The sequence below is a fragment of the Pseudophryne corroboree genome, chromosome 2 (genome assembly GCF_028390025.1).
Source record: "Pseudophryne corroboree isolate aPseCor3 chromosome 2, aPseCor3.hap2, whole genome shotgun sequence".
Lineage (NCBI taxonomy): Eukaryota > Metazoa > Chordata > Amphibia > Anura > Myobatrachidae > Pseudophryne > Pseudophryne corroboree.
In genome coordinates, this window is record NC_086445.1 from 994,420,657 (window position 1) to 994,448,290 (window position 27,634).

Below are 27,634 nucleotides of genomic sequence, written 5' to 3' on the forward strand. Positions count from 1 at the left end.
GCGGAGCCGCTATTCCCCATGGTCCTGACGGAGTCCCCAGCATCCACTAGGACGTTAGAGAAACAAAGGACTGCCTGATCCCAAAATCCCCGGGATTGGAGCTTCCAATCCCGGGACTGAATCCTGGGTGATTTTTGGCCTAAATCCCAGGAACCCGATCCTGGGATTGGCCATCCTAATCCTGAGCTTGGTGTATACCTGCTATTATGTCTCTGATATCACCTCTGTCCCTGCTTCACTAGACTCTACAGCAGAGGTTCCCAAACGCGGTCCTCAAGGCACCCCAACAGTCTAGGTTTTAGGTATAACCATGGCTCAGCACAGATGGTTAAATCAAATTGACTAAGGTGCTAATTAAGTCACCTGTGGCTAAGCATGGATACATTTAAAACCAGGACCGTTGGGGTGCCTTGAGGACTGTGTTTGGGAACCTCTGCTCTACAGGTTCAGCTCTCTCCTAAGGTTTCGTATCCAGCCCATGCACCATTTCAGTAGCCATTCTCTGAATTATTTTGCTTTTTATTACTGTCTCTTTGGAGACATAGCAATTTCCCCCCACTTCTTATACAACCAAGTCTTCTACTTGCTGTTCCCACTGTGTTACTCAATGACCTTCATATCAACTAATGCCATAGCATAATTCACTCTCAAGTCCATCACTCTATTTTCTGTAACTCTTTACGTCTTTGTCTTTCCTCTTCTATGACATTAAGCAGGTTACAAATCTTAATTCTGTGACTTCCTTTGTAGCCACAACTTAAACCGTTCACTAGGACACTTTGTTCTCTGTCCTTTAGCCAAACGCTTAACCCCCTGCACCATCTACGAGTCAAATCCAAGTGGTTTCAGTTTCTGAATGGACTTTCTAAGAACTAAATAAGGTTTAAATACTTTATTCACAGTCGAAAACTGTTTGTCCTGAGTTTCTGTGGGACCAATTGTGATGCGAGTTCCATTTATAGTGATTAAAACATTTCATTCATGTCTTAACTTGTATAAGGTACTTATGGTTAGGGATTAATTCCATGTATTGCACACACCATTGCTGGTTATTGAGGGTCTAAATTCTGTCTTAAAGAGACAACAATCTTTTATTATATAGGATGTACGAACTGAAGTTCTTGCATTCCAGATAATAAAAGAATAACGCTGCTCCTCACCTCTATGGGGGGAATTCAAGCGTTTTGCGCCCCAGCGGCCACTTGATGGTGCCTAACGGAGCAACTCTAGTGTTGCTCTGTTTGGGCGCGCACAGCTGCTGGCACTGACATTACTTTTATGTAGTAGAACATAACTGATTACTCTTAGACGTGAGTTATACAGGAATAATCTTTGGCAATGTACGTAAATCAAATTCACTGATTGTATTTATGGATAGAAAGATAGAATCTTTGGCTACAGAAAATTCACTTACAGGGATCATAGTGTTAAATTGGTTACCTATACCCTCATATGAATTAACTGCAAACGTAACACTGGCAAAGTTTTTTTCTTCTCTGTAAACTTTTATCCATTAATGTAAACATTACTGAAATGCTGCAATTACTATTACAATTAATAAATACAGCGAGTGAAAAATTCTCAACAGTTTGAATATCTTACAGACGTATTAAATAAAATAATGCCATTCGGTTTTCTGCGACAACGAAACGTTATTTTACAAGTTCATCCTCATAACCGGACGCGTGCAGTTTTCCCTGCGCCGTTACACCTTCCGTTGCGAGACAATTTTATAATGAATTATGTGACACAAGTGGCCATGGCTTCTCCATGGGACGTGTATAAAGTGCAAAAGGTGAAATTCGGCATTGGCACAACAAATTTAATTCCTCCATAAAAAGAAAATATCTGTATTAGTCATTTATGCCAGGTCCATAAGTACCGATAAATACATGACAGTCATCCGCGCTGCAGGCTTCCCTTCCCCCCCACAATGTACATGGTCCAAACAATGCGGGAATCTCTAACAGGTGGCTAAGGTTAGTTCTTGGAGTCTTTCTTTTAAATGGCGTAACTTAATAGGTTGAAGTAATTCCTGAGACAAACAGGAAACCAGCATCATTTGTACAGCGCTGTCTGCTCCCGTAGTGCAAGTACAATGCCGACATGTAGAAGCTTAGCGTGGAAATCCTGGATGGCCACGTGTCATCTGTTCCTCCAGGTTCGGCGGTAATTCCGTGGACTGCGAGTACGCACTGTATGTGACGCGGCGATCACATGGACCGGAAGTACACAGTGTATGTGATGTGGCGATCACATGGACCAGAAGTACACAGTGTATGTGATGTGGCGATCACATGGACCAGAAGTACACAGTGTATGTGATGTGGCGATCACATGGACCAGAAGTACACAGTGTATGTGATGTGGCGATCACTTGTGCTGCAGTCCCATTACTCACATGGCATGTCCTGAGCTGAGCTGTAGGCCGTACTGTCCTTCAGTCTCCCACAGACCCCTCAGGTTTTCTCAGAACACAGTAATCTTTCCTCGGTACGCGTTTCACTAACTTCCTGAGAGCACGCTACTTCCACAAGGGAAAGTTCATCATATGGATCTTCGTTATCGCCAGGGACACAACTTTCCACATAAGCATGCTGAGGCGGAGACTGTAAGTACTGTAAGACATAACAACATGCCAAGTATTAATGCTTTTATGGTACAGGATATTGTGCCAGGTATGATACAATTATAATACACTTGCAGTGCACAATAAATGGATCCACCCATAATCATGGCCATCTTTAAACTGAAGCTATCAAAGTGTGTTAAAAACCCCATACACCATGTCAATGTTCCGCAATGGACGCGTTTCGCTGAACAATAAAATTGCATCCAACTGCGTTGCAGGTTTGTTCTCCCCCATAGAGGAGCATAGGAACAACTGCAATGTAGGGACAACTGTAACCAGCTGATATGTGCGCAGCTGCGGCACATCGCCAACAACTGAATACCCCCCATAAAGTCCATTTATACAGTCCCTTGTATTTAATGTTAGCGCTAGCACACAGAATGGTTTTAGGTAACAGATTGCTGTAAGTTTACACTGCAAGCCTGAGAGACATTACAATGATGGTGACATTATACAGAGAAGATATGAACTAAAGTGTTATTGTACATTAATTAGGATAACGGGGAATAGTTCTAAAACCTGGTCTACAGTTAGCAGTGCGTGACAGTAGGCGTTGCCCATGAACCGCACCCAATCAAATGCTGTCATTTTTCTGGTCCAGTTTAGAATATATGATACTGTACTGTGTGACGCGTTTCACGGTGAGTAGGGTGGAATAAAGAGTGAGCACTATTACTAACTTGAACAATGCAGTCACCAAAAGTATCCAATCACTACGCTCTCATTGGTCTAGCATGGACTTGGCCGATTAAAGCTAGTTTCTGATTGGCTCTTAGGATTTACTGTATATTACATTCTGGACAAGACTTGGGGTGATAGATAGACATCATTATAAGAAGAAAGAAAATGACTTAATTTTCCCAGTGATTTTTGTCTGCAGTACTGGTCGACACGGGACTCCAGAGAATAAGTATATTTATATGACTGCACCTATTACAGACAATCCAAGGACTCACACATCGTCCGAGATATAGGGCTGGCCAGTTTACACGTTGGGACGTGATCACTGGAGAAGCCACGGCCACACCACATTCGGTTGAAGATTCTTATTGGGCTCCAGCAGAGGCCCTTGGTCATGTGTGCTCAGCACACGTCCCCTCCAGCTCCCGCGGGTGTTTATATCAGGATGCATAAACATTTCATCCCCCCTATAGTGCTACAAAGGTAGGTACTCACCTCGCGCATGTGTGAAGGCATGTCGAAGGGGGGGTAAAGCAGATGCTTGAGTAGAACACAGCCTTTTCTGTGCACCAGATATGCACCTACCACAAACAACCCAAAGCCTAAGAAACTAAGGACTATAATCATCACCAGCTGCAAGGTCGTGAATTCTGAAAAACAAAAACAAATATCACAGCCAGACTTAAATGTGGTTATCAGGGACAATTCATTTACCTAATCACATTAAGCAATGTGTACAGAACCATGAATGTGGTAGTTACATTACACATAGAAGGGGGCGAGTAGTACGCCATATATGCTGTGTGATTTTGCACGCACGGGAAGAGACGGTGCACACACATATACGCACTGATGGAGACTTGTGCAATTCCCCCACTTACACCCGTCAGCACCTGGAGAGGCGGGACCGGGAAGCGAAGGGGGCGTTCTAACGCAGGCCGAATACGGTAAGGACATGGCTGCACAAACACAGCTCACGCCGACCTTCACATATACAACCAATGAGGCACATCTTTGCACCTTTGTTCCCAGTCGGCACTTGTCTGACAACCGTCTACACTGCAAAACAAATACACGCTGATCATTATTCTTAGTCATTTAAGTCCAATTAAACGGACAACTCTGCATTAGTCCCAGAATGCACTAGACTGCTGCTCACTGTTACATCACTGGTACCTTGCACGTTTTGCAAAATAGGGAAAATACGTGCAAACATGATTAAAAGTATTACACTTAAATAAATAAAAATGTAACAAAACAAAAAATCAGCTGCATGATTTTTGCATGGCAGTTTAATTACTGTTGTGCGATGTGTTTTGCACAAACGTTTCTGCTTTGCATACAAATCCCCTATATCACCAAGGAACAGTGGTTTAATGTTTATGGCTCCTGGAGGGGACGGTAAAATGCTTTATAATGACAGTAACTGTATCCAGTGCACAGAGTGGAGGTGATCTGCGTTGGTCCCCAGAAATCATGATTTGTAATTAGATATTCACCTTTCATATTTACTTTACACAAATACAAAAAGAAGAAGAGGAAACAATTGTGTAAATGATCATTAGGCTGAAAGGTGCTGTAAGTCCTCTGTACAGAGTAACCCTTGAAGAGGGCGGAGTTAAGTGCTTGGAGCAGTAGATACAGCTGTTCAGTACGGACAGTCCAGTGTACCATTATATACATTCCTTCTGTCTCAATCTGCTCACCAGCTAGAAGCAGCGTACAATGTATAATAGAGGGAAATAGTCTACTGTCAACAGACTTGAGAAGAACCAAGTAAGGGGGCTACAGAGAGTGGCAAACGCCTAGGTACTGTAGGGGGGATAGTCCCTTTAGGTGTCTCAATGAGTGTCGAAGGTCTGTGTGAAATTACCTGTATCCGTTGTGGTTTCACATATGGTATCACTCAGCTGACCGTCAATATAATCTGTAGAGGACGTCACCTGTACACAGTACTTGGTCAATGGTTCCAGCTTGTCCAGGATGTAACTTGTCCTTCCGCCAAGATCAACCTTTTTCTAAAATATCAGGAATTGAGAAGAGTTGCATATTTTACTGAGAATGCTATCTGCAATAGCCCTACCACATGACTGCTTTATTCCCTGCAGAACCGGAAGTTTGCATATTTTGATTCATAAATATATGCATTTAAAAAAGTAAGAACACAACATCATCTGGTTAAACCAGTTTCACTGCAACTCTGCATAACATCATTGATCAAATAACCTGATCAATTACGTTCAGTTATAGACACAAAGTCATCCTATAATTCACAGATTCAACTGATTAGCCACCCTGCAAACGGTACACGTGTGCGGCCAGCTACCCTGCAAACGGTACACGTGTCCAGCCAGCCACCCTGCAAATGGTACACGTGTGCGGCCAGCCACCCTGCAAACGGTACACGTGTGCGGCCAGCCACCCTGCAAACAGTACACGTGTGCGGCCAGCCACCCTGCAAACAGTACACGTGTGCGGCCAGCCACCCTGCAAACAGTACACGTGTGCGGCCAGCCACCCTGCAAACAGTACACGTGTGCGGCCAGCCACCCTGCAAACAGTACACGTGTGCGGCCAGCCACGCGGGGACAGAACACGTGAGCGGCCGGCCACGCGAGGACAGAACACGTGAGCGGCCAGCCACGCGAGGACAGAACATGTGAGCGGCCAGCCACGCGGGGACAGTACACGTGAGCGGCCAGCCACGCGGGGACAGAGCACGTGAGCGGCCAGTCCGTATGTATGTATGTATGTATGTATGTATGTATGTATGTATGTATGTATGTATATATATATATATATATATATATATATATATATATATATATATATATACATACACACACACACATACATACATACATACATACATACATACACACACACACACACACACACACACATTACTTCTAAAAGAAGTCATGCTTTGAAGCGAGTGACTAATAACACTGTGCCATAGGTAGATAGCTGTAGGTGTTTATGGAGTTTTTAGCTAATTCTGAGTTACATACCTCTTCCCCGGAATGCTCCTTCCAGTAATACAGCTGGTAAGCGGTCTTCCATTCTTTGGGCATCGGTGTGAAAGGGGGAGAAAAATCTACTTTCAGCTTTCCCAAATGGGAATCCAGGATGAGAGACGTCACAGGACCTATCTTTGCTGCAGAGAAGAACATTGGGAATGTAATATTGTACATACAGTCATCTCTCTCTGCAGGGTACTATAACCAGCACAAGCTGAGACACAACAGCACTTTACAATCGATCAGCCCATGGAATGTATAATGAGTAGGAGTAATATTATGGCTATTTAGGGGTACATTTACTAAGCAGTGAGAAGAGCGGAGAAGTGAGCCAGTGGAGATATTCCCCATCAACCAATCAGCACTGAAGTAACATCTATAATTTGCATACTATAAAATGATACAGAGCTGCTGATTGGTTGATGGGGAAATATCTCCACTGGCTCACTTCTCCGCTCTTATCACTGCTTAGTAAATGTCCCCCTTAGCCTTTTATAGGCCTGATTCTGAGGTGGAAGTAAAGCAAGAAAGAGCAAGTAATACCCCAACTTTGCACCTGGTAAAACCATGTTGTACTGCAGGTGGGCCAGATGTAACATGTGCAGAGAGAGTTACATCTGAGAGGGGTGTGTTCAAACTCAGATCTAAATTCCAGTGAAAACATAAAGCCGTCCTGTACATGCAAAAGCAGCCAGTATTTACCCTGCATGCACACACATATAACTGTATCTGCTGCCCTTGCATTGTATTTTTCTTTCTTTTCTCCCATCTCAGAATCAGGCCGTGTGTTTTTGTTTCCATTTTATCGATCATTATATTGTTTTATTATATCCTTTTTGTCTGAGGCACTTTTACAGTTTTGTTATATTTATCTGTACTTTCACGCTGACACGGCGCAGGTTACTTCCTCTCTATATTGTTTTAAGATAAGAACCCCTCTGGAACCATATCAATAAATAAAAAAAGAGGAGATGCACTAAACTTTGAAGAGTGATAAAGTGGAGAGAGATAAAATTACCAGCCAGTGCGCTCCTCATTTCATTTATCAAACACAACCTGTAACATGTCATTTAGGAGCTCATTGGCTGGTACTTTATATCTCTCCAAGGCTTTAGTACATCTGCCCCATAATAAAAAGGGGACGAGTACACTCAGGTGATTATACACATTTAATTGTGTGCAAGTAATGCTGGCGCATCTATGGCCAATGTGTGTTTACCTCAGCATCAATCTCACACTAATTAGACTGCGTTGCTCTGTCCTGCTGTAATGCTGCTCATTAATAAAGGAAAGAGATAAAATAATTGTATGATGTATCATCCAGTATCTACTTACTGTTTCTACTTGCTTGGAAAACTGGGGTTTGGCTCCAGGCCGACCTTTGCCCTCCCAGCTGAGCCTGCACCTTCAGTCTACCTCTCCAAAACGGGTTTATGTGCGAGAAGTCGCACTGCGTCTCTGTGACGTTTACACACAGTATACGGTTGTCATTGTACCTGAAACATACACAGCACCAGACACATGATACATCACCAAACACACAGGGACAGGATCAAGCCGGCGCAATCGGTTAAAGTGTCCGCTTACATATAATGAGGGTGCCGCGGATGGGGCCCGGAGGTACTGCGAGTGGGGGAGGGGCGGGTAATGCTTCTCCTGCTTCTCCTCCTGGAAGCAGCTAAGCTGCTGTCCTCCCTTTGGCAGTGGCTCTCCCGGAGACATGCACAGTAGCCAAGCAGCCAGTCACTATTGTTAGCGCAGTATTCCAGCACGCCGCATTACAAGGAAGAAGATGCACTCAATGAACTACAGCTCCCAGCAGCCCTAAGGGCCAGAATGCTTTGGTGCTAAGAGCTCCTGGGAGCTGTAGTTTATTTAGTACATCTACTTCCCTGTAATGCGGCACGTTGGGACACCGGCGCTAACAATAGTGACTGGCTGGCAGAACTGACTGACTCGCTGAATCAAAAAGATGAGAGTGCTGTGCAGTGTCAGTGACACTGCACTGCACTGCACTGCACTGCACAGCACTGGCACCTTTTACATTGATTCAGCATACACACATTACCCTCTGCGATATCACCCACTCTATCCGTTACATTAGCCATCTCGGGGCTCCAGGCCGGCAGCCCAGGTGCTGTGTTGCAGAGTCAGGGCCTCTGGGGATCTCTGCGCGGCTGTGGCGGGGAGGCACTTCTGTGACATCACGCGCAGAGGAGGCTCCGGGGCTCAGAGAGTATGCGGCACAGGGAGGGCTATGAAAGCCTTACGCTGCGCCGCTTTCATATACATCTATGCCCGTGCCCGCAGCAGCTTTTGTTCCACCTGCGCTGCGGACAGGGAGTGGGGATTGTTGATGCTGGAGGGGGCAGGTGGACTGGCAGCAGGACATAGGACGCTGCAGTAAAAGTATTTTTTTCCCTATCTACAGCGCAGAGACTTCCTGCAGATGCAGTGGAATAACTACCAGCTGGACCTTTTTTCCAGGTACAGTCCCTTTTTTTTATGGTCTGTACTGATTTTTGGCTATCCAAAACTTCCATTGAAAGTATAGGAAAAGGGGCGTGGACACCTTTCCGAATTGGTTGCAATTTTTATGTGTAAAGTGTTGGAGGGTATGTTGCTGCAGATGCAGTGGGCCTATTTTGGGGTGTGGACCTGGAGCTGCAGCTCCATCTGCCCCAATGTTAATCCTGCTCTGGGAACACACAGCAGCCAAAGGGCAGAGCCTCCCATTGGATGTAACCTGTGTGGGAGGGCGTTTCTCACCCATTCAGCTGCGGACTGGGTGTGATAGACCTGCTGCTAACCCAATAAGAGCTCCTAAGCACGCCCAGCATTATACACACGGTCACAGATCTGGGCAATTATATAGGAGATAAAGGGGCTGGAGTGCCATGACCTTAGCTGGGGGCTTTATAACATTTCCTAAATTAGAAGACTAGACCTTTCCACTGCTAAAGAGGTTTTTGTGCAGAGTCAATATACAAAATCATGGGGTATTTTTTTTTACCCCCCTTATGAATCTCCTAAAACATTGTCCGAGAAGAGAATGGTGCGAGGATACTTGGACACAGCTAATATTTGTAAGGCTTCTTATCCTGGCTGCTACGGGCTTAATACAAAAAAAACACCTAGATTAGGGGCGAGAGGGTCAGCTCATACTAGTGCTGGTAACCAACTTTAATTTCTACGTAGGTCAAAACATTTGTCGCAACCGAGGATTAAGAACTGTGCTATAAAACCTATAGAGTGCATTAAAAAAAATCCCATGTAGACCAAAGGTTGTAGGAGTTGGCATCAGGAAGGACAGCAAAAGCCTCCTTGATGCCTACTATTTTTGGTCATCAATATGACGTATGCAGGTCACCGACGGTCTAAAACCCACTTGGCAAGGGCCCACCGTAATTTCTGAAAGAGGGTTTAGTCAATTCACAAGAATTCTGCGTAACAATTCCACATCAGCATTCAAGGGGGAGACTGGTCCATAGCTGGCAAGGTTCAAAAGGTCCTTTGAATGGGTCGGGGGTTGAGAAACCAGCTGTCAGGATCCTGGCAGTCAGCATGACGCTGCTGGGATCATGGGCACCAGGATGCCGGCAGGGAGGCAAGTGCAACGCGGACCATCTCGGGCTCGATGGCTGCGCACGCCATAGGTACTATTCCCACTCTATGGGTGTCGTGGACACCCACAAGTGGAAACAGCCCGCTGGCGGCCGGGATCCCAGCGTCGTTATGCTGACCGCCAGGATCCCGACCGCCGGTCACTACATCTACTTTGAACTGTGTCTTGGCTTAGAGAGAACTAAAAACTTAGAAAGGGTGGTCTGGGATAGGAATTCTCTAGATGCATTATCCAATTTAAAAGCTGTATTAAATGTGAGTGCAGGAACTGAATAAGGATTTTGTAGTGAGTCTTGGGGAATCCGTCACAGTCAAGGACCTTTGATGGGTTCTCAGATTTAAGGCTTGTTTTAAAGTTCTTCCCTTGCCCATAACTCTATTTAGCTTAGCCAAACTTGATAAAGACAGCAGGGACAGTTCGTATGTATTTAAAAAAAATATTGTTTCTTATTTACTACCATCGTACACAATTCCATTAAAGTTTAATGGGCCTGGGACTGTATACAGTTTTCCCATAACTCTCCTCTAGGACTGAGATCGCTTGCGAAACTCTTTTCGTTTGTAGCTCATTAACCAGTATCTGTTTTAAAAATCTTGGCGGAAATTTTTTAAATGCGCCAACGTAAATTTTTGTTGTATTTTATTGTATTGAATAGCATACAGTTGTGCTCATAAGTTTACATACCCTAGCAGAATTTGTGATTTTCTGGCCATTTGTCAGAGAATATGAATGATAACTCACAAACTTTTCTTTCACTCATGGTTAGTGGTTGGGTGAAGCCATTTATTGTCAAACAACTGTGTTTACTCTTTTTAAATCATAGGGACAACAGAAACTACCCAAATGACCATGATCAAAAGTTTACATACCCCAGTTCTTAATACCGTGTATTGCCCCCTTTAACAAACATCAATGACAGCTTGAAGTCTTTTGTGGTAGTTGTGGATGAGGCTCTTTATTTTCTCAGATGGTAAAGCTGCCCATTCTTTTTGGCAAAAAGCCTCCAGTTCATCATGCAAGACAGCCCAAGAATTTACAGGAACTGCACGTTTGAGATCTCCCCAGAGGGGCTCAATGTTATTGAGGTCAGGAGACTGAGATGGCCACTCCAGAACCTTCACTTTATTCTGCTGTAGCCAATGACAGGTCGACTTGGCCTTGTGTTTTGGATCATTGTCATGTTGGAACGTCCAAAAACGTCCCATGCGCAGCTTCCGGGCTGATGAGTGGAAATTTCCCCCCAGTATTTTCTGATAACATGCTGCATTCGTCTTGCCATCAATTTTGGACAAGTTTCCAGTGCCTTTGTAGCTCACACATCCCCAAAACATCAGCGATCCACCTCCGTGTTTTACAGTAGGAATGGTGTACCTTTCATCATAGGCCTTGTTGACTCCTTTCCAAATGTAACGTTTATGGTTGTGGCCAAAAAGTTCCATTTTGGTCTCATCAGTCCAAATTACTTTGTTCCAGAAGTTTTGAGGCTTGTCTCTGTGACGTTTGGAGTATTGTAAGCGGGATGCTTTGTGGCATTTGCGTAGTAATGGCTTTCTTCTGGCGACTCGACCATGCAGCCCATTTTTCTTCAAATGCCTCCTTATTGTGCATCTTGAAACAACCACACCACTTTTTTTCCAGAGAGTATGTATTAGAGCTGAAGTTATTTGTGGATTTTTCTTTGCATCCCGAACAATTTTCCTGGCAGTTGTGGCTGAAATTTTTGTTGGTCTACCTGACCATGATTTGGTTTCCACAGAATCCCTCAATTTCCGCTTCTTAATTAGAGTTTGAACACTGCTGATTGGCATTCTCAATTGCTTGGATATCTTTTTATATCCTTTTCCTGTTTTATACAGTTCAATTACCTTTTCCCGCAGATCCTTTGACAATTCTTTTGCTTTCCCCATGACTCAGAATCCAGACACGTCAGTGCAGCACTGGATGAAAGATGCAAGGGTCTTTCAGGAGTCCAGAAACTCACTGACCTTTTATACACACACACACACACACACACACACACACACACACACACACACACACACACACACACACACACACACACAGAGATTACAAGCAAACAGATCACAGGTGAGGATGGTTACCTTTAGTAGCCATTCAAACCCTTTTGTGTTAACTTGTGTGCATGTTATCAGGCCAAAATCTCCAGGGTATGTAAACTTTTGATCAGGGTCATTTGGGTAGTTTCTATTGTCATTAGGATTTAAAAAGAGTAAACACAGTTAATAAATGGCATCACCCAACCACTAACCATGAGTGAAAGAAAAGTTGTGAGTTATCATTCATATTCTCTGACAAATGGCCAGAAAAATTCTGCTAGGGTATGTAAACTTATGAGCACAACTGTATAATTCTCCTTTGAGCTTCATCAGTTGCCGGTAAAGTTTTGTGGATTGTGGACATTTGGAGTCATTTTGTAGCATCTGGATTCCCACTGATAGCGTAGAGAGGCTATTGCAGCATTTCTTTTCACATTGGCTTGACATTTTTTTAAATTATGGGCCTCCTAATTCTGGTTAGTTGAGGTTTCCAAACAAGGTTGGCTAAAATCCCCCAAACTCTTGGATGCATCATTTAATGGTTTATGCACAGTTGGGCAGAGCTTCGCCGAGCCACAAAGCAGGGCGTCCTTGAGGCAATACCCTGATGTCAAATGAGGCGGGGCTACTGGGTGATCAGACCAGGAATATATGTACCTGACCTCCGAGTCCTTTTTGGAATCCTGCAATGAAAATGGTACCGTGTGTCCTATCGTGATGGCCGCACCGGTGTTATTCAGTGACTGGGTGGAAAACCTTTTGAAAGACAATAAGGTGCGGTTAGAATTTTTTTTAAATGAGCTTAAGTTATGAATTGCTAAAACAGCATGAATCATTTTGGTGTCTGTTAAGGGCTTTAGTGTTGATGGTATCAAATGCCATGCTGTGATTTAATGTCCGTTGCAAGTCGTGAAGAATTTGGAGATGTCATTTTTATGTTTCCCCTGTTTTTGTCACTGGTCTGCTCAGGGGATGGAAAAGCTGCTCATACAGATGCTGGTTAGTGCAGGTCTGTATCCGAATATAGAAACGTCTGTTGCAGAGTCCCCAAATGCAGCTGCTGCACACAGGCTACCCCTGCATGTACCCTAGGAGCACAAGGTTACCCCGTGGTATTGTCTAAGAGGCTCCTTTCCTCAGACGGCAAGAGGAGTCAACGTAAGGAGATAGGCCCTTTAAATACGGAGTCATTTTAGTTAATTCCAGCGTTCAACAGGTCGCGTCACAGGAGATGGAGCAGAGAATGGGGTGGAGACCTCAGGCCTAACTAGAATCAGAACACATGCATTAGGCCCAGGGAAAGCTGGGTAGCGGTGCCATGCGAAGAGCTGGCTTCTCCATCGCTAGCATGAGCTCACCAGACACCCGAGGCGGGAAGTAGGCCACAAATGGAAACAGGATAGGACAGGATACCCCCTAGGCATCACAGGAAGCCGCAACTGGTGTCTAGGCTCTTTCTTTTGAGGCGATGCCAAGGGACTATATATTTGATGACACTGTGAGTGTATTATGGCCACAGAGACAGGGCTTTTAAAGAACACATCTGCCTCAATATAGAGCCAGGCCACACCCCAAGAGACATATATTCAAAAGAGCAGTTCCACTGAATAAAGCGCTTGACGCAAACACCTTTTAACCAATAATTAGGGCAAAATAAAATCTGGTCTCTGTCACAATCTAAGGGACATTTCTCAGCCCTTGTAATCCAAGGAGAAACCAAAACTGAACATAAAAGCAACTCAACTGTTTCCAGCTGAGTGATTAAGACCTGAACGGATCATGAATGCCGGTAGACATTAGGCAATCACTAGCAGCCAATGTGGAGCAGCTAACGAGACTATCGGCCACTCCAGGTAACAGCCACTGTATTTTGCTATCCCCTACTGGATTAAAAAGAAATAAGAATTTACTCACCGGTAATTCTATTTCTCGTAGTCCGTAGTGGATGCTGGGAACTCCGTAAGGACCATGGGGAATAGTGGCTTCGCAGGAGACTGGGCACAAAAGTAAAGCTTTAGGACTACCTGGTGTGCACTGGCTCCTCCCCCTATGACCCTCCTCCAAGCCTCAGTTAGGATACTGTGCCCGGACGAGCGTACACAATAAGGAAGGATTTATGAATCCCGGGTAAGACTCATACCAGCCACACCAATCACACCGTACAACTTGTGATCTGAACCCAGTTAACAGTATGATAACAGAGGAGCCTCTCGAAGGATGGCTCACTACAACAATAACCCGATTAGTTAACAATAACTATGTACAAGTATTGCAGATAATCCGCACTTGGGATGGGCGCCCAGCATCCACTACGGACTATGAGAAATAGAATTACCGGTGAGTAAATTCTTATTTTCTCTGACGTCCTAGTGGATGCTGGGAACTCCGTAAGGACCATGGGGATTATACCAAAGCTCCCAAACGGGCGGGAGAGTGCGGATGACTCTGCAGCACCGAAAGAGAGAACTCCAGGTCCTCCTCAGCCAGGGTATCAAATTTGTAGAATTTAGCAAACGTGTTTGCCCCTGACCAAGTAGCTGCTCGGCAAAGTTGTAACGCCGAGACCCCTCGGGCAGCCGCCCAAGATGAGCCCACCTTCCTTGTGGAATGGGCTTTTACAGATTTTGGCTGCGGCAGGCCTGCCACAGAATGTGCAAGCTGAATTGTACTACAAATCCAACGAGCAATAGTCTGCTTAGAAGCAGGAGCACCCAGCTTGTTGGGTGCATACAGTATAAACAGCGAATCAGATTTTCTGACTCCAGCCGTCCTGGAAACATATTTTCAGGGCCCTGACTACGTCCAGCAACTTGGAGTCCTCCAAGTCCCTAGTAGCCGCAGGTACCACAATAGGCTGGTTCAGGTGAAACGCTGAAACCACCTTAGGGAGAAACTGAGGACGAGTCCTCAATTCTGCCCTATCCGTATGAAAAATCAGGTAAGGGCTTTTATAGGACAAAGCCGCCAATTCTGACACGCGCCTGGCTGAAGCCAGGGCCAACAGCATTACCACTTTCCATGTGAGATATTTTAAGTCCACAGTGGTAAGTGGTTCAAACCAATGTGATTTTAGGAACCCCAAAACCACATTGAGATCCCAGGGTGCCACTGGAGGCACAAAAGGAGGCTGTATATGCAGTACCCCCTTGACAAACATCTGAACTTCAGGAACTGAAGCCAGTTCTTTCTGGAAGAAAATCGACAGGGCCGAAATTTGAACCTTAATGGACCCTAATTTTAGGCCCATAGACAGTCCTGTTTGCAGGAAATGCAGGAAACGACCCAGTTGAAATTCCTCTGTAGGGGCCTTCCTGGCCTCGCACCACGCAACATATTTACGCCAAATACGGTGATAATGCTGTGCGGTTACATCCTTCCTGGCTTTGATCAGGGTAGGGATGACTTCATCCGGAATGCCTTTTTCCTTCAGGATCCGGCGTTCAACCGCCATGCCGTCAAACGCAGCCGCGGTAAGTCTTGGAACAGACAGGGTCCCTGCTGGAGCAGGTCCCTTCTTAGAGGTAGAGGCCATGGGTCCTCTGTGAGCATCTCTTGAAGTTCCGGGTACCAAGTCCTTCTTGGCCAATCCGGAGCCACGAGTATAGTTCTTACTCCTCTCCGTCTTATAATTCTCAGTACCTTGGGTATGAGAGGCAGAGGAGGGAACACATACACTGACTGGTACACCCACGGTGTTACCAGAGCGTCCACCGCTATTGCCTGAGGGTCCCTTGACCTGGCGCAATACCTGTCTAGTTTTTTGTTGAGGCGGGACGCCATCATGTCCACCTTTGGTTTTTCCCAACGGTTTACAATCATGTGGAAGACTTCTGGATGAAGTCCCCACTCTCCCGGGTGGAGGTCGTGTCTGCTGAGGAAGTCTGCTTCCCAGTTGTCCACTCCCGGAATGAACACTGCTGACAGTGCTATCACATGATTTTCCGCCCAGCGAAGAATCCTTGCAGCTTCTGCCATTGCCCTCCTGCTTCTTGTGCCGCCCTGTCTGTTTACGTGGGCGACTGCCGTGATGTTGTCTGACTGGATCAACACCGGCTGACCCTGAAGCAGAGGTCTTGCTTGGCTTAGAGCATTGTAAATGGCCCTTAGTTCCAGGATATTTATGTGAAGTGATGTTTCCAGGCTTGACCACAAGCCCTGGAAATTTCTTCCCTGTGTGACTGCTCCCCAGCATCTCAGGCTGGCATCCGTGGTCACCAGGACCCAGTCCTGAATGCCGAATCTGCGGCCCTCTAGAAGATGAGCACTCTGCAACCACCACAGGAGAGACACCCTTGTCCTTGGGGACAGGGTTATCCGCTGATGCATGTGAAGATGCGATCCGGATCATTTGTCCAGCAGATCCCACTGAAATGTTCTTGCGTGGAATCTGCCGAATGGAATCGCTTCGTAGGAAGCCACCATTTTCCCCAGGACCCTTGTGCATTGATGCACTGAGACCCGGTCTGGTTTCAGGAGGTTTCTGACTAACTCGGATAACTCCCTGGCTTTCTCCTCCGGGAGAAACACCTTTTTCTGGACTGTGTCCAGAATCATCACTAGGAACAGCAGACGTGTCGTCGGAATCAGCTGCGATTTTGGGATATTTAGAATCCACCCGTGCTGCCGTAACACTACTTGAGATAGTGCTACTCCGACTACTAACCGTTCCTTGGATCTTGCCCTTATCAGGAGATCGTCCAAGTAAGGGATAATTAAGACGCCTTTTCTTCGAAGAAGTATCATCATTTCCGCCATTACCTTGTTAAAGACCCGGGGTGCCGTGGACAATCCAAACGGCAGCGTCTGAAACTGATAGTGACAGTTCTGTACCACAAACCTGAGGTACCCTTGGTGAGAAGGGTAAATTGGGACATGGAGGTAAGCATCCTTGATGTCCAGAGACACCATATAGTCCCCTTCTTCCAGGTTCGCGATCACTGCTCTGAGTGACTCCATCTTGAACTTGAACCTTTGTATGTAAGTGTTCAAGGATTTCAGATTTAAAATAGGTCTCACCGAGCCGTCCGGCTTCGGTACCACAAACAGCGATGAATAATACCCCTTGCCCTGTTGCAGGAGGGGTACCTTGATTATCACCTGCTGAGAATACAGCTTGTGAATGGCCTCTAATACCGCCTCCCTGTCGGAGGGAGACGTCGGTAAAGCAGACTTTAGGAAACGGCGAGGGGGAGAGGTCTCGAATTCCAATTTGTACCCCTGAGATACCACCTGAAGGACCCAGGGGTCTACTTGCGAGTGAGCCCACTGCGCGCTGAAATTCTTGAGACGTGCCCCCACCGTGCCTAAGTCCGCTTGTAAAGCCCCAGCGTCATGCTGAGGACTTGGCAGAAGCGGGAGAGGGCTTCTGCTCCTGGGAATTGGCTGTCTGTTGCAGCCTTTTTCCCCTTCCTCTGCCCCGGGGCAGAAATGAGGAGCCTTTCGCTCGCTTGCCCTTATGGGGACGAAAGGACTGCGCCTGATAATACGGCGTCTTCTTATGTTGAGAGGCGACCTGGGGTAAAAATGTGGATTTCCCAGCCGTTGCCGTGGCCACCAGGTCTGAAAGACCTACCCCAAATAACTCCTCCCCTTTATAAGGCAATACTTCCATATGCCGTTTGGAATCCGCATCACCTGACCACTGTCGCGTCCATAACCCTCTTCTGGCAGAAATGGACAGCGCACTTACTCTTGATGCCAGTCGGCAAATATCCCGCTGTGCATCACGCATATATAGAAATGCATCTTTTAAATGCTCTATAGTCAGTAATATACTGTCCCTGTCTAGGGTATCAATATTTTCAGTCAGGGAATCCGACCAAGCCAACCCAGCACTGCACATCCAGGCTGAGGCGATTGCTGGTCGCAGTATAACACCAGTATGTGTGTAAATACATTTTAGGATACCCTCCTGCTTTCTATCAGCAGGATCCTTAAGGGCGGCCGTCTCAGGAGAGGGTAGAGCCACCTGTTTTGATAAGCGTGTGAGTGCTTTATCCACCCTAGGGGGTGTTTCCCAACGCGCCCTAACCTCTGGCGGGAAAGGATATAATGCCAATCATTTTTTAGAAATTATCAGTTTTTTATCGGGGGAAACCCACGCTTCATCACACACCTCATTTAATTCCTCAGATTCAGGAAAAACTACAGGTAGTTTTTTCTCACCGAACATAATACCCCTATTGGTGGTACTCGTATTATCAGAAATATGTAAAACATTTTTCATTGCCTCAATCATGTAACGTGTGGCCCTACTGGAAGTCACGTTTGTCTCTTCCCCGTCGACACTGGAGTCAGTATCCGTGTCGACGTCTGTATCTACCATCTGAGGTAACGGGCGTTTTAGAGCCCCTGATGGCTTTTGAGACGCCTGGACAGGCACAAGCTGAGTAGCCGGCTGTCTCATGTCGTCAACTGTCTTTTGCAAAGCGCTGACATTGTCACGTAATTCCTTCCAGAAGCTCATCCACTCAGGTGTCGACTCCCTAGGGGGTGACATCTCTATTATAGGCAATTGCTCCGCCTCCACATCATTTTCCTCCTCATACATGTCGACACAACGTACCGACACACAGCACACACACAGGGAATGCTCTGACAGAGGACAGGACCCCACTAGCCCTTTGGGGAGACAGAGGGAGAGTATGCCAGCACACACCAGAGCGCTATATATATACAGGGATAACCTTATATAAGTGTTTTTCCCCCTTATAGCTGCTATATTGTTAATATTACGCCAATCAGTGCCCCCCTCTCTTTTTTACCCTGTTTCTGTAGTGCAGGACTGCAGGGGAGAGTCAGGGAGACGTCCTTCCAGCGGAGCTGTGAGGGAAAATGGCGCCTGTGTGCTGAGGAGATAGGCTCCGCCCCCTTCTCGGCGGCCTTTCTCCCGCTTTTATGTGGAATCTGGCAGGGGTTAAAATTCATCCATATAGCCCTGGGGGCTATATGTGATGTATTTTCGCCAGCCTGTTTTTATTGCTGCTCAGGGCGCCCCCCCCTAGCGCCCTGCACCCTCAGTGACCGAAGTGTGAAGTGTGCTGAGGAGCAATGGCGCACAGCTGCAGTGCTGTGCGCTACCTTGGTGAAGACAGGATGTCTTCTGCCGCCGATTTTCCGGACCTCTTCTTGCTTCTGGCTCTGTAAGGGGGCCGGCGGCGCGGCTCTGGGACCGGACTCCGAGGCTGGGCCTGTGTTCGGTCCCTCTGGAGCTAATGGTGTCCAGTAGCCTAAGAAGCCCAATCCACTCTGCAAGCAGGCGAGTTCGCTTCTTCTCCCCTTAGTCCCTCGATGCAGTGAGCCTGTTGCCAGCAAGTCTCACTGAAAATAAAAAACCTAAAACTAAACTTTCACTAAGAAGCTCAGGAGAGCCCCTAGTGTGCACCCTTCTCGGCCGGGCACAAAAATCTAACTGAGGCTTGGAGGAGGGTCATAGGGGGAGGAGCCAGTGCACACCAGGTAGTCCTAAAGCTTTACTTTTGTGCCCAGTCTCCTGCGGAGCCGCTATTCCCCATGGTCCTTACGGAGTTCCCAGAATCCACTAGGACGTCAGAGAAATAAGAATGTTCCAAGGATTATGACAGATGGTGGTGATGGGAGGAGTGGAGTGCGAGTAGAAGATCTGAGAGAGGAGGACATTAAAGCAGCGGTTGAAAATGGAGGAAGTGAATCGGATCACAAAGACCAATGGGTTGATGAAGGAGAAGATGGCGCTCAATAGTGTTTGAACTAGCAGACACGTCCAGGAAGACATGCTTGGAAAATTGCCCACTTTGCTATTTGTAGATTACACAGGAAAAAAAAAATGCAAGGGCACACTCTAAGCACTAAGAATACTGATCGTTAAAATAATTTTGATACACTCTTACAATTAGCATTTTTGGCCAAATTCATGCAAAGAACTTCAGTTATACTCCAATTGTAAGAGTTGATCAAAACTATTTTGACTATCAGTATCCTTAGTGCTTAAAGTGTGCACCTACATTTTTCTTTTTCCTGTGAGGTACTCGAGGCCTCAGCATGGTACCACCTCTTATTAGGTTTAAAAATAGGGTGTGCAGTCCAAGTCCCCCCCCCCCCCCTTTCCTATATGTAGATTACTTAACCACTTCTGATAACTTATACTAATCACATAGCACCAAACAAGGTGTAATCCTATACGAGTCACATAGCAATATACTTACAGTACAAATTCCACAGTGTAAGTCACAGGTGTCCTCTCATTCGGCACTTCCACAGGATCCCACCTCAGAACCTGCCTTAAGTTGTAGGAATCGATGCGGACGTTACCGGGGGCAGACAGCTCTACAACAAGGAAAACATGTTTATGAACACCGGAAGATATCAGAGATATGAAAAAATATGCACATGGTATGAATGAAGGTACTGTTGAATAATGCAAAGTAGCCAGACCTCTAATACTAGATTTTCCTCTACCCTCTTTACCACCACCTACAACCCCCATGGTATTCCCTGTGGACCCTACGGAACCCGAAGAAGAAATTGTATTTAATAACACAGTATGGTTTTACATTGTAACCTTATTTGTACATAATACTTTCAGGTCTTCAAACTGCGCTTGGTGAATGGCGACGTGAGTGCGTCAACATTTACAGCACTAACCACCTTACAGTCTGCGCCGGTCACCTACACAGAGGGGTGAGGGCAGTCAGAGTGAGCTGATAGGCCGAAGTCTAATGAATATTGATTCAGACCACAAAATGGCCGCCTCCACAATCTGTACATGTCAATCACTTGTGAAAGCATTATGTATTATGCGTGCGAGTATAAATTACATGTGTACACGAACATATGGTAATGTAGAGTTGGGTGCAAGGGTGTTTTGTGGCAAAAACAGCAGGTTTCTTGTACTGTGCAGAGAAGATTTGCGCTTAGATGGGGGGATGCTTGTGTAGATAAGCTCAGTAAGGGCGTGTTCACATAAGTGTAACCTAACCAAATGACAACAAGAAAGACGCATATGCGCCTGTCACTCACAACTGCTCAACCCCTGATGCAAAATGCTGATTATGACTGCAACGACAGCTTCTGATTGGCGGAGTGCGTCTTGATCCCTCCCACTGAAACTGTTCACTATTATGTGTGGCTGCTGCAATCTAATTGTTTTTTTTGTTTATTTTACATGTCAAACTAACTTAGCTAGCTACTATGAGGAAGTGAGCGACAATCTTGACCAAGGAAAAGCAGTGGATGTGGTCTATTTAGATTTTGCAAAAGCCTTCAATACAGTGCCTCACAGGAGACTGATCATCAAATTAAAGGAATTTGGCCTAGGAAAAACTATTTGCACATGGATAAGTATCTGGCTGGATAACAGGGTACAACGAGTAGTGGTAAATGGGATGTCCTCCAGCTGGACACCAGTAGTCAGCGGAATACCACAAAGGACCATACTCGGGTCACTACTGTTCAACATATTTATCAATGACCTAGAAATAGGCCTGGAAAGCACAGTGTCAATCTTTGCAGACGATACTAAACTGTGTAAGGTAATTACCGTATATACTCGAGTATAAGCCGACTTTTTCAGCACTTTTTTGTGTGCTGAAAAAGCCCCCTCGGCTTATACTCGAGTCAGTGCTGGCAGTGCAGTGCAGTGGGAAGGAGGGACACGGAGGGCACAGCGCGCGCCTCTCCTGTGTCTCTCCTGCGTCTCTGGCGGGTCTATTAAAGGAAGTACCCGTTTGTGAGCTCTGATTGGCTCACGAACCGGCACTTCATTTAACAGACCCGCCGCGGCAGCCGGGGACACAGGAGAAGCGCGCGCTGTGCCCTCCGTGTCCCTCCTTCACAAGACAACGCTGGAGCAGCGGAGGGTAAGTTATAGCAGGCACTGGGGGAGCATATTTGGCACTTGGGGGGGGGGCATATGTGGCACTGAGAGGTCATGCATATCTGGCAGTATGAGGGCATATCTGGCACTGTGGGGGTATAACTGGCACTGTGTGGGGGCATATCTGGCAGTGTGAGGGCATATCTGGCACTGAGGGGTCATGCATATCTGGCACTGTGGGGGCATATCTGGCACTATGAGGGCTGTGTACGGCTAGAGCTGCATTTCCCACCCTAGGCTTATACTCGAGTCAATAAGTTTTCCCATGTTTTTGTGGTAAAATTCGGTGCCTCGGCTTATATTCGGGTCGACTTATACTCGAGTATATACGGTAATTCAGAAACAGTGGAGTCTCTACAGAATGACTTATCTAAACTTGAAATCTGGGCATCTAAATGGGGAATGAGGTTCAATATAGAAAAATGCAAAGTTATGCATTTCGGGAATAAAAACAAACTTGCATCCTACATATTAAATTGGGAAAATCTAGGGGTAACAGTATTGGAAAAAGATTTGGGGGTGCTCATAGACAATAGGCTTAATAACAGTATACAAAGTCAAAATGCAGCAAAAAAGGCAAGTAAGGTGCTATCGTGCATAAAACGGGGAATTGAGACAAAAGATGAGAGTATAATCCTGCCGCTGTACAAATCATTGGTACGTCCGCACCTGGAATATAGTGTTCAATTTTGGGCACCAATGTGTAAAAAAAAATATTGGTGAACTCGAAAGGGTTCAATGGCGAGCTACTAAATTGATTAAAGGTTTAGAGGGATTGGATTACGAGGAAAGGCTTACTAGGTTGAATATGTATACACTGGAAAAGAGGCGTCTAAGAGGAGACATTATTAATATCTTCAAATATGTAATGGGACACTACAAAGAGTTATCAGAGGAATTGTTTATTAAAAGAACTCTGTATAGGACGCGAGGGCGCTCGCTGAGGCTAGAGGAGAGAAAATTCCATACGCAATGTAGGAAAGGGTTCTTCACTGTTAGGGCAATAAGGATTTGGAATTCCCTGCCAGAGAAGGTGGTAATGGCGGACTCTGTAAATGCACTTAAAAACAGATTGGATAAATTTCTGACTGAAAAAGATATCCAAGGTTATCGCATTTGGGGGCTAGCGGGGCACGTGCCCCTGGCACCGGATTTGAGAGGGCGATGAGACGGCGCACTCCTTCAACGCAGCTCCACCCACCGGTGCGACTTCCGCCCGGCTCCCTTCCACCCGCCGTGGCTTCCGTCCGGCTCCCTTCCACCCGCCGCCGCTTCCGCCCATCTCCTTCCATCTGCCGCAGCTTCCACCAGCTGCTCCTCCTGTTGCCCCCGCCTGACGCTGGACTCGGAGTCCGACCTCTGAACGGGATCTGTGGGTCTCCCCTCGGCACGCTCAGGGGTCTCTCCTGCTCCTGGTGGCGGCCATCTTGGTTTCCTGTGGCATTCACTGGGTCCCTCTGCAACTTCCTAAGCAGAGTCACCGGAGTGCGGCCTGTTGTATGGGTTTTACTGAACAACTAATCTGCATAAGCTGCAGTGTCTGAAGGAGAGCCAGGAGGGCCGCGGGAAGTTGGGGTTTAAGGCCTGAGAAGAACGTGCTGACCGGTAAATGAACATTACATGAGTACACATTGTGCAACATGTTACGTACATACTGGTGTAGTTTCAAAAAGTACATATTACTATGTGGGGAAGGGGGAACTACAGTATACAGGCAGAAACCTCGATATCAGGCCTGGGGCAGCTGGTGTTCACCAAATTTATTATGGATGAAGAAAGCTATAACTTCAAGTTACTGTGCTAAATCTGACATGACAAAAATGGCTTACACAATATAAAAAAAATGTACCATTTAAAAATAAAAAGTACAATTCAGAAGCCAAATTAGAATAAATATGGTTTAATTTTATGAAATCACAATGCACTCTCTAAATGGTGTACTGGTGTAATTATACAAGGTCACTACTAATGTGTTGCATAATTTGTATAAGGGCACTACTAAAGTGTGGCATTATGCATATACAGGGCACTACTTCTGTGTGGCATTATGAGTATAAGCTGCATTACTATTGTGATGCCTAACACGTATAAGGGGTATTACTGTGTGGAATACCGTGCTATAAAGGGCATTACTACTGTGTGGCATATTGTGAATAAGGGGCTGTACTCTGTGGCATAATGTGTATAAGGGGTACTAATGTATCGTGCAACGTGAATAACGGATGCTACTGTGAGATGTAATGTGAATAAGGGGCACCTCTGTGTGGTGTTACATTAATAATGGGTACTACTGTGCAGTGTAATGTGAAAAAGGGTTCACTACTGTGTATGTCGTAATTTAAACGGGCGGGGGGGTAGTGCCTTGCCCCGGGTGACATAAATCCTAGTTTCGGCCCTGCTAACACTGAGACAATCCATCTCCCTGAATCATTCTAACCAAACGGACACAAAACCAGTTTATATACTGACTGTAGTTCATTACATCTACAAACGGCAACTGCTTGTGTTCAAATACTGCCTCTGCCTATATGATAGGTTGTTTATATGCTTTTTTAATGAATTTATTGTTATCTTACAATTTGTATATGTAATTAAATATCATTTTAAGCATCCTGAAAATGATTAGTGCGAATTTGCTTTTACTTTATAACAAAGTAACAAGTATTTCTGTTTTATGTATCTAAACTGACATCTAGATGGTCTAATAGGAGCAGCTATTACATTTTAATTATTAGTGGCTATGTTTGGAGAGCTGTTAAAAGGTGCGCCCGATTCTGTCAATTCTCTACGAATAGACGGTTAGATTGTCTTAAATATCCATACATGTATACATGTATGGTTGCAAATATACAAGGATACCAGTTAGATACATCTGCTAAAAATGTTGTTTCAATGGGCGGTATTCAAATGATATATCACGCCCAATCTCCTGTTTAAAATGATCCCAGTTACTGTGCATATCGCACCCATAGTAATCAGGTTTAGCCATGTAAAGGTTTGGGTGCCTTCGCTACACCAGGGGTAGCGAGCCGAAAAAAGTTATACCACAACCCCAAGGGCAGAAACAGAACGGGTGTGGAAAGGGGTGAAAAGAATTGAATACCGCCCAATATGTGAAGGCACATCCCTAAATACAGAGGTACACCATGCATGCATGACAAGTGTAGCATTTGTGCCTTATTTGTGTAGACACAAAAAATACTCCCACGGAAGTCACATGTAACTAACCCTAAATACATGTGCAGCTCAGGGGTGGGGGGGTTAACCCCCAACTCCACTCATTTACTATACTGCATTCATACTGTATGAACAGCAGTGCCCTCAAGGCCTAAAGACTCTGTCCACACCACCAACCGAGTGCGTATAGAACCTGTGGCGAGCAAAACAAGCCCTCGAGGGGACTCATTACCGGGATTCCGACAGACGGGATGCCACTGTCGGTATAATGACAGCCGACATCTCGTCTGCTGGTATTTCATATGTATCCCATTCTGGGCAACATCTCCACTTTATCTCTCTCCAAGGCTTGATACATCTTGCCCCCACCCCAGTCAGGAAGCAGATCAGAGGAGCACCGCTGCCTACACAGTGCGTTACTTGGCTCTGCGGAGATGGCACTGTTGGCAGGGAAGACACTGTACCAATAACAATGGGTCTTCTGTAGTGTAGCAGTAAATACAAGCTCAGCCATGTCCCTGGATGGGACACAATGCTCCAGTATTGCTGGAGAGACACAGGCTGTCTGCTTGTCATATACACAGTCTATTATGGGGTTTTCCATGAAGCAATCTGTGATTGTGCGGAAAACATCTCACAGTGTCGCTTTTATCATCGCAAAGATGAAGGATGTTTTAGCGCTGCAGTGTATCAAAAAGACAGGACCCTTAGCGCCCACTTCTTGCAAATAAGCGGCATGGTATGAGCGCATGCACTACTGCGCAAGCGCTCGCAATTTCTGCGGGGGCAGCAAAAATTACAATCGCCTCTGTCAATCAGGCAGAGGCAGTTCAGGGCGCGCGGGGGGGGATGTTGCGGCAACGCTCCGTTTTCTGGATGTAAATGGAGCATTGCGGGGGCGTGCCAAACTTTGGGCTGGAACGCGCGAACGGGGGGGGGGGTGCGGACGTCACACGCAGCCGTTGCGACAACACAAATGGCGCCGGGACTCCTGCGGCCACAGCGAGGCTGTGTCGGCAGGAGTCATCCTTAATTTCTGCTAACAAGCAGAAATTACGTGCTGTTCGCAATATCTGCTTGAAGCGGGGGGGCAGGAGCCGGTCAGCATGCTAGGCGGCCTTGCCCAGCGCTGGGCGGCCCCCAGCATGCGTGCTAATGGTTAGCAAATTCTGCTGGTTAGTAGACTTTGCTAACCCTACTGAATTGGCCCCTATATTTGTAGCTGGTAAGAAAAGTCGCCTGATTTGTTCACATTAAAAGAAAACATTGTTTGAGCCACGGTCTTTTATTTACCACCACATAACCAATGCTGCTGACACACACAAGACACCACCGCACGCTTCCAGATAACACCCACAGCCACAAACACAAGTCACAGCAAACTCATACAGAGCAGGGTGAGGGGCCTAAGAGTGGCACCAGCTGTGGCACTACAACTCCACACCAGAGACTGGAAGGGCACACTGGGAGTTGTACTGTAGCACCACAACAACAACAATAATAACAGGATAGCAACACGCTGCTCTGTAGAAATGCTATAATGCTATAACACACTGCTCTGTAGAAATGCTATAACACACTGCTACTGTATAATATATGCAATGTATGAGGAGATCTCTCTATATAAACATTATATATACAACCTTCAGTGTTGCAGGGGGACTGGCACTGTGGCTCTTCCCTGGGGTAGGCACTCACCATGGAGAGAGGTGGAGGCTGAGTGCAGCATGTGGAGCAGCATCGGGAACAGGAGCAGGATCACAGGCCGCATCGCTGCTGCTGCGTTTCTTCGACTAGAGACCGCTTGGTGGGAGGCTGTCAGGGGCCTAGTGTGGGAGGCTGTCAGGGGCCTACTGTGCGCCCGGCCGCAGCGTTTCTTCCTGCTTCCCTCTTCTTCCTCTGGCCCCTCCTTTGCTGTAAGCCGGCCAGGGCTTTCCCAGACTACTGACAGAGCCTGGAAGTGACTCATCCTCACACGGAGCACCTGCACCGTGTGTGCTCAGCTCTGGGACCGGGCTCTTCTCAGCCAGCACAGGCTGCAGCTGCTGCAAAACCTCTTGCTTTGGTTTACAAATAAAACTGTCCATTTATGTGTGTGTTTTTGTGGTGTGAGCATGTGCAATGTGTTGCATTTCTTGCAGGAGTTGCAAATACTTCAGCCCGGCATCAGGGGCTGCTCTAGAATGTATGCTGGGGGGGGCCATCAGGGGCTGCTCTAGAATGTATGCTGGGGGGCCATCAGGGGCTGCTCTAGAATGTATGCTGGGGGGCCATGGGCACAGTCACAGTAACACTGGGGCAAATGTATAGAACATGTTACAACATTCTATTGCACCCCTGCACCTTACCCCCCTCGTATTTAACTGAATCGACTGCTAAAAGCTCAACTTAAGCCAAGTACACACTATACAATTATTGGGTCCGATTTGCCAGTAATCGGGAGATCGGCCAAATTTATTGTATAGTGTGTACGAAGGATCGTTTGCGATGAATCGGGAAAATCTTGGCCACATGCAAGCGATCAGATTTCTGATCTGTCGTTCCAAAACAAAATCTCAGCCACAGGGCCTTATTCAGAGATGGACGCAA

General features: G+C 46.2%; 1 protein-coding gene across 2 annotated transcripts; it reads right to left on the reverse strand.

The window, feature by feature from the left end:
• IFNGR2 (interferon gamma receptor 2) lies at positions 1–27,203 on the reverse strand. 2 transcript variants are annotated; one of them, XM_063956461.1, is made up of 8 exons: positions 26,744–27,203; positions 20,199–20,319; positions 12,673–12,771; positions 7,669–7,829; positions 6,325–6,470; positions 5,187–5,331; positions 3,809–3,963; positions 1–2,618 (listed from the first exon to the last, which is right to left on the reverse strand). In XM_063956461.1, exons 1-8 carry the CDS (start codon positions 27,012–27,014, stop codon positions 2,460–2,462), a joined length of 1,257 nt encoding a protein of 418 aa, XP_063812531.1. In that variant the 5' UTR covers positions 27,015–27,203; the 3' UTR covers positions 1–2,459. The 2 variants fall into 2 exon arrangements, with proteins under 2 accessions (XP_063812531.1, XP_063812532.1); XM_063956462.1 differs by lacking the exon at positions 12,673–12,771 and having other exon boundaries at positions 2–2,618; positions 26,744–27,197.
• Positions 27,204–27,634: the final 431 nt, after the last annotated feature.

Bases quoted from the DNA above. Each gene is read 5' to 3' on its own strand.
- IFNGR2 (XM_063956461.1), bottom strand. From the start codon at position 27,014: ATGAGTCACTTCCAGGCTCTGTCAGTAGTCTGGGAAAGCCCTGGCCGG. The intron at 7,830-12,672 runs GTACATATATTC...TGTATGTTTCAG, and splicing joins AAAAAGGACTCGGAGGTCAG to GTACAATGACAACCGTATAC. The intron at 2,619-3,808 runs GTGAGTACCTAC...TATGTCTTACAG, and splicing joins TGCCTTCACACATGCGCGAG to TACTTACAGTCTCCGCCTCA.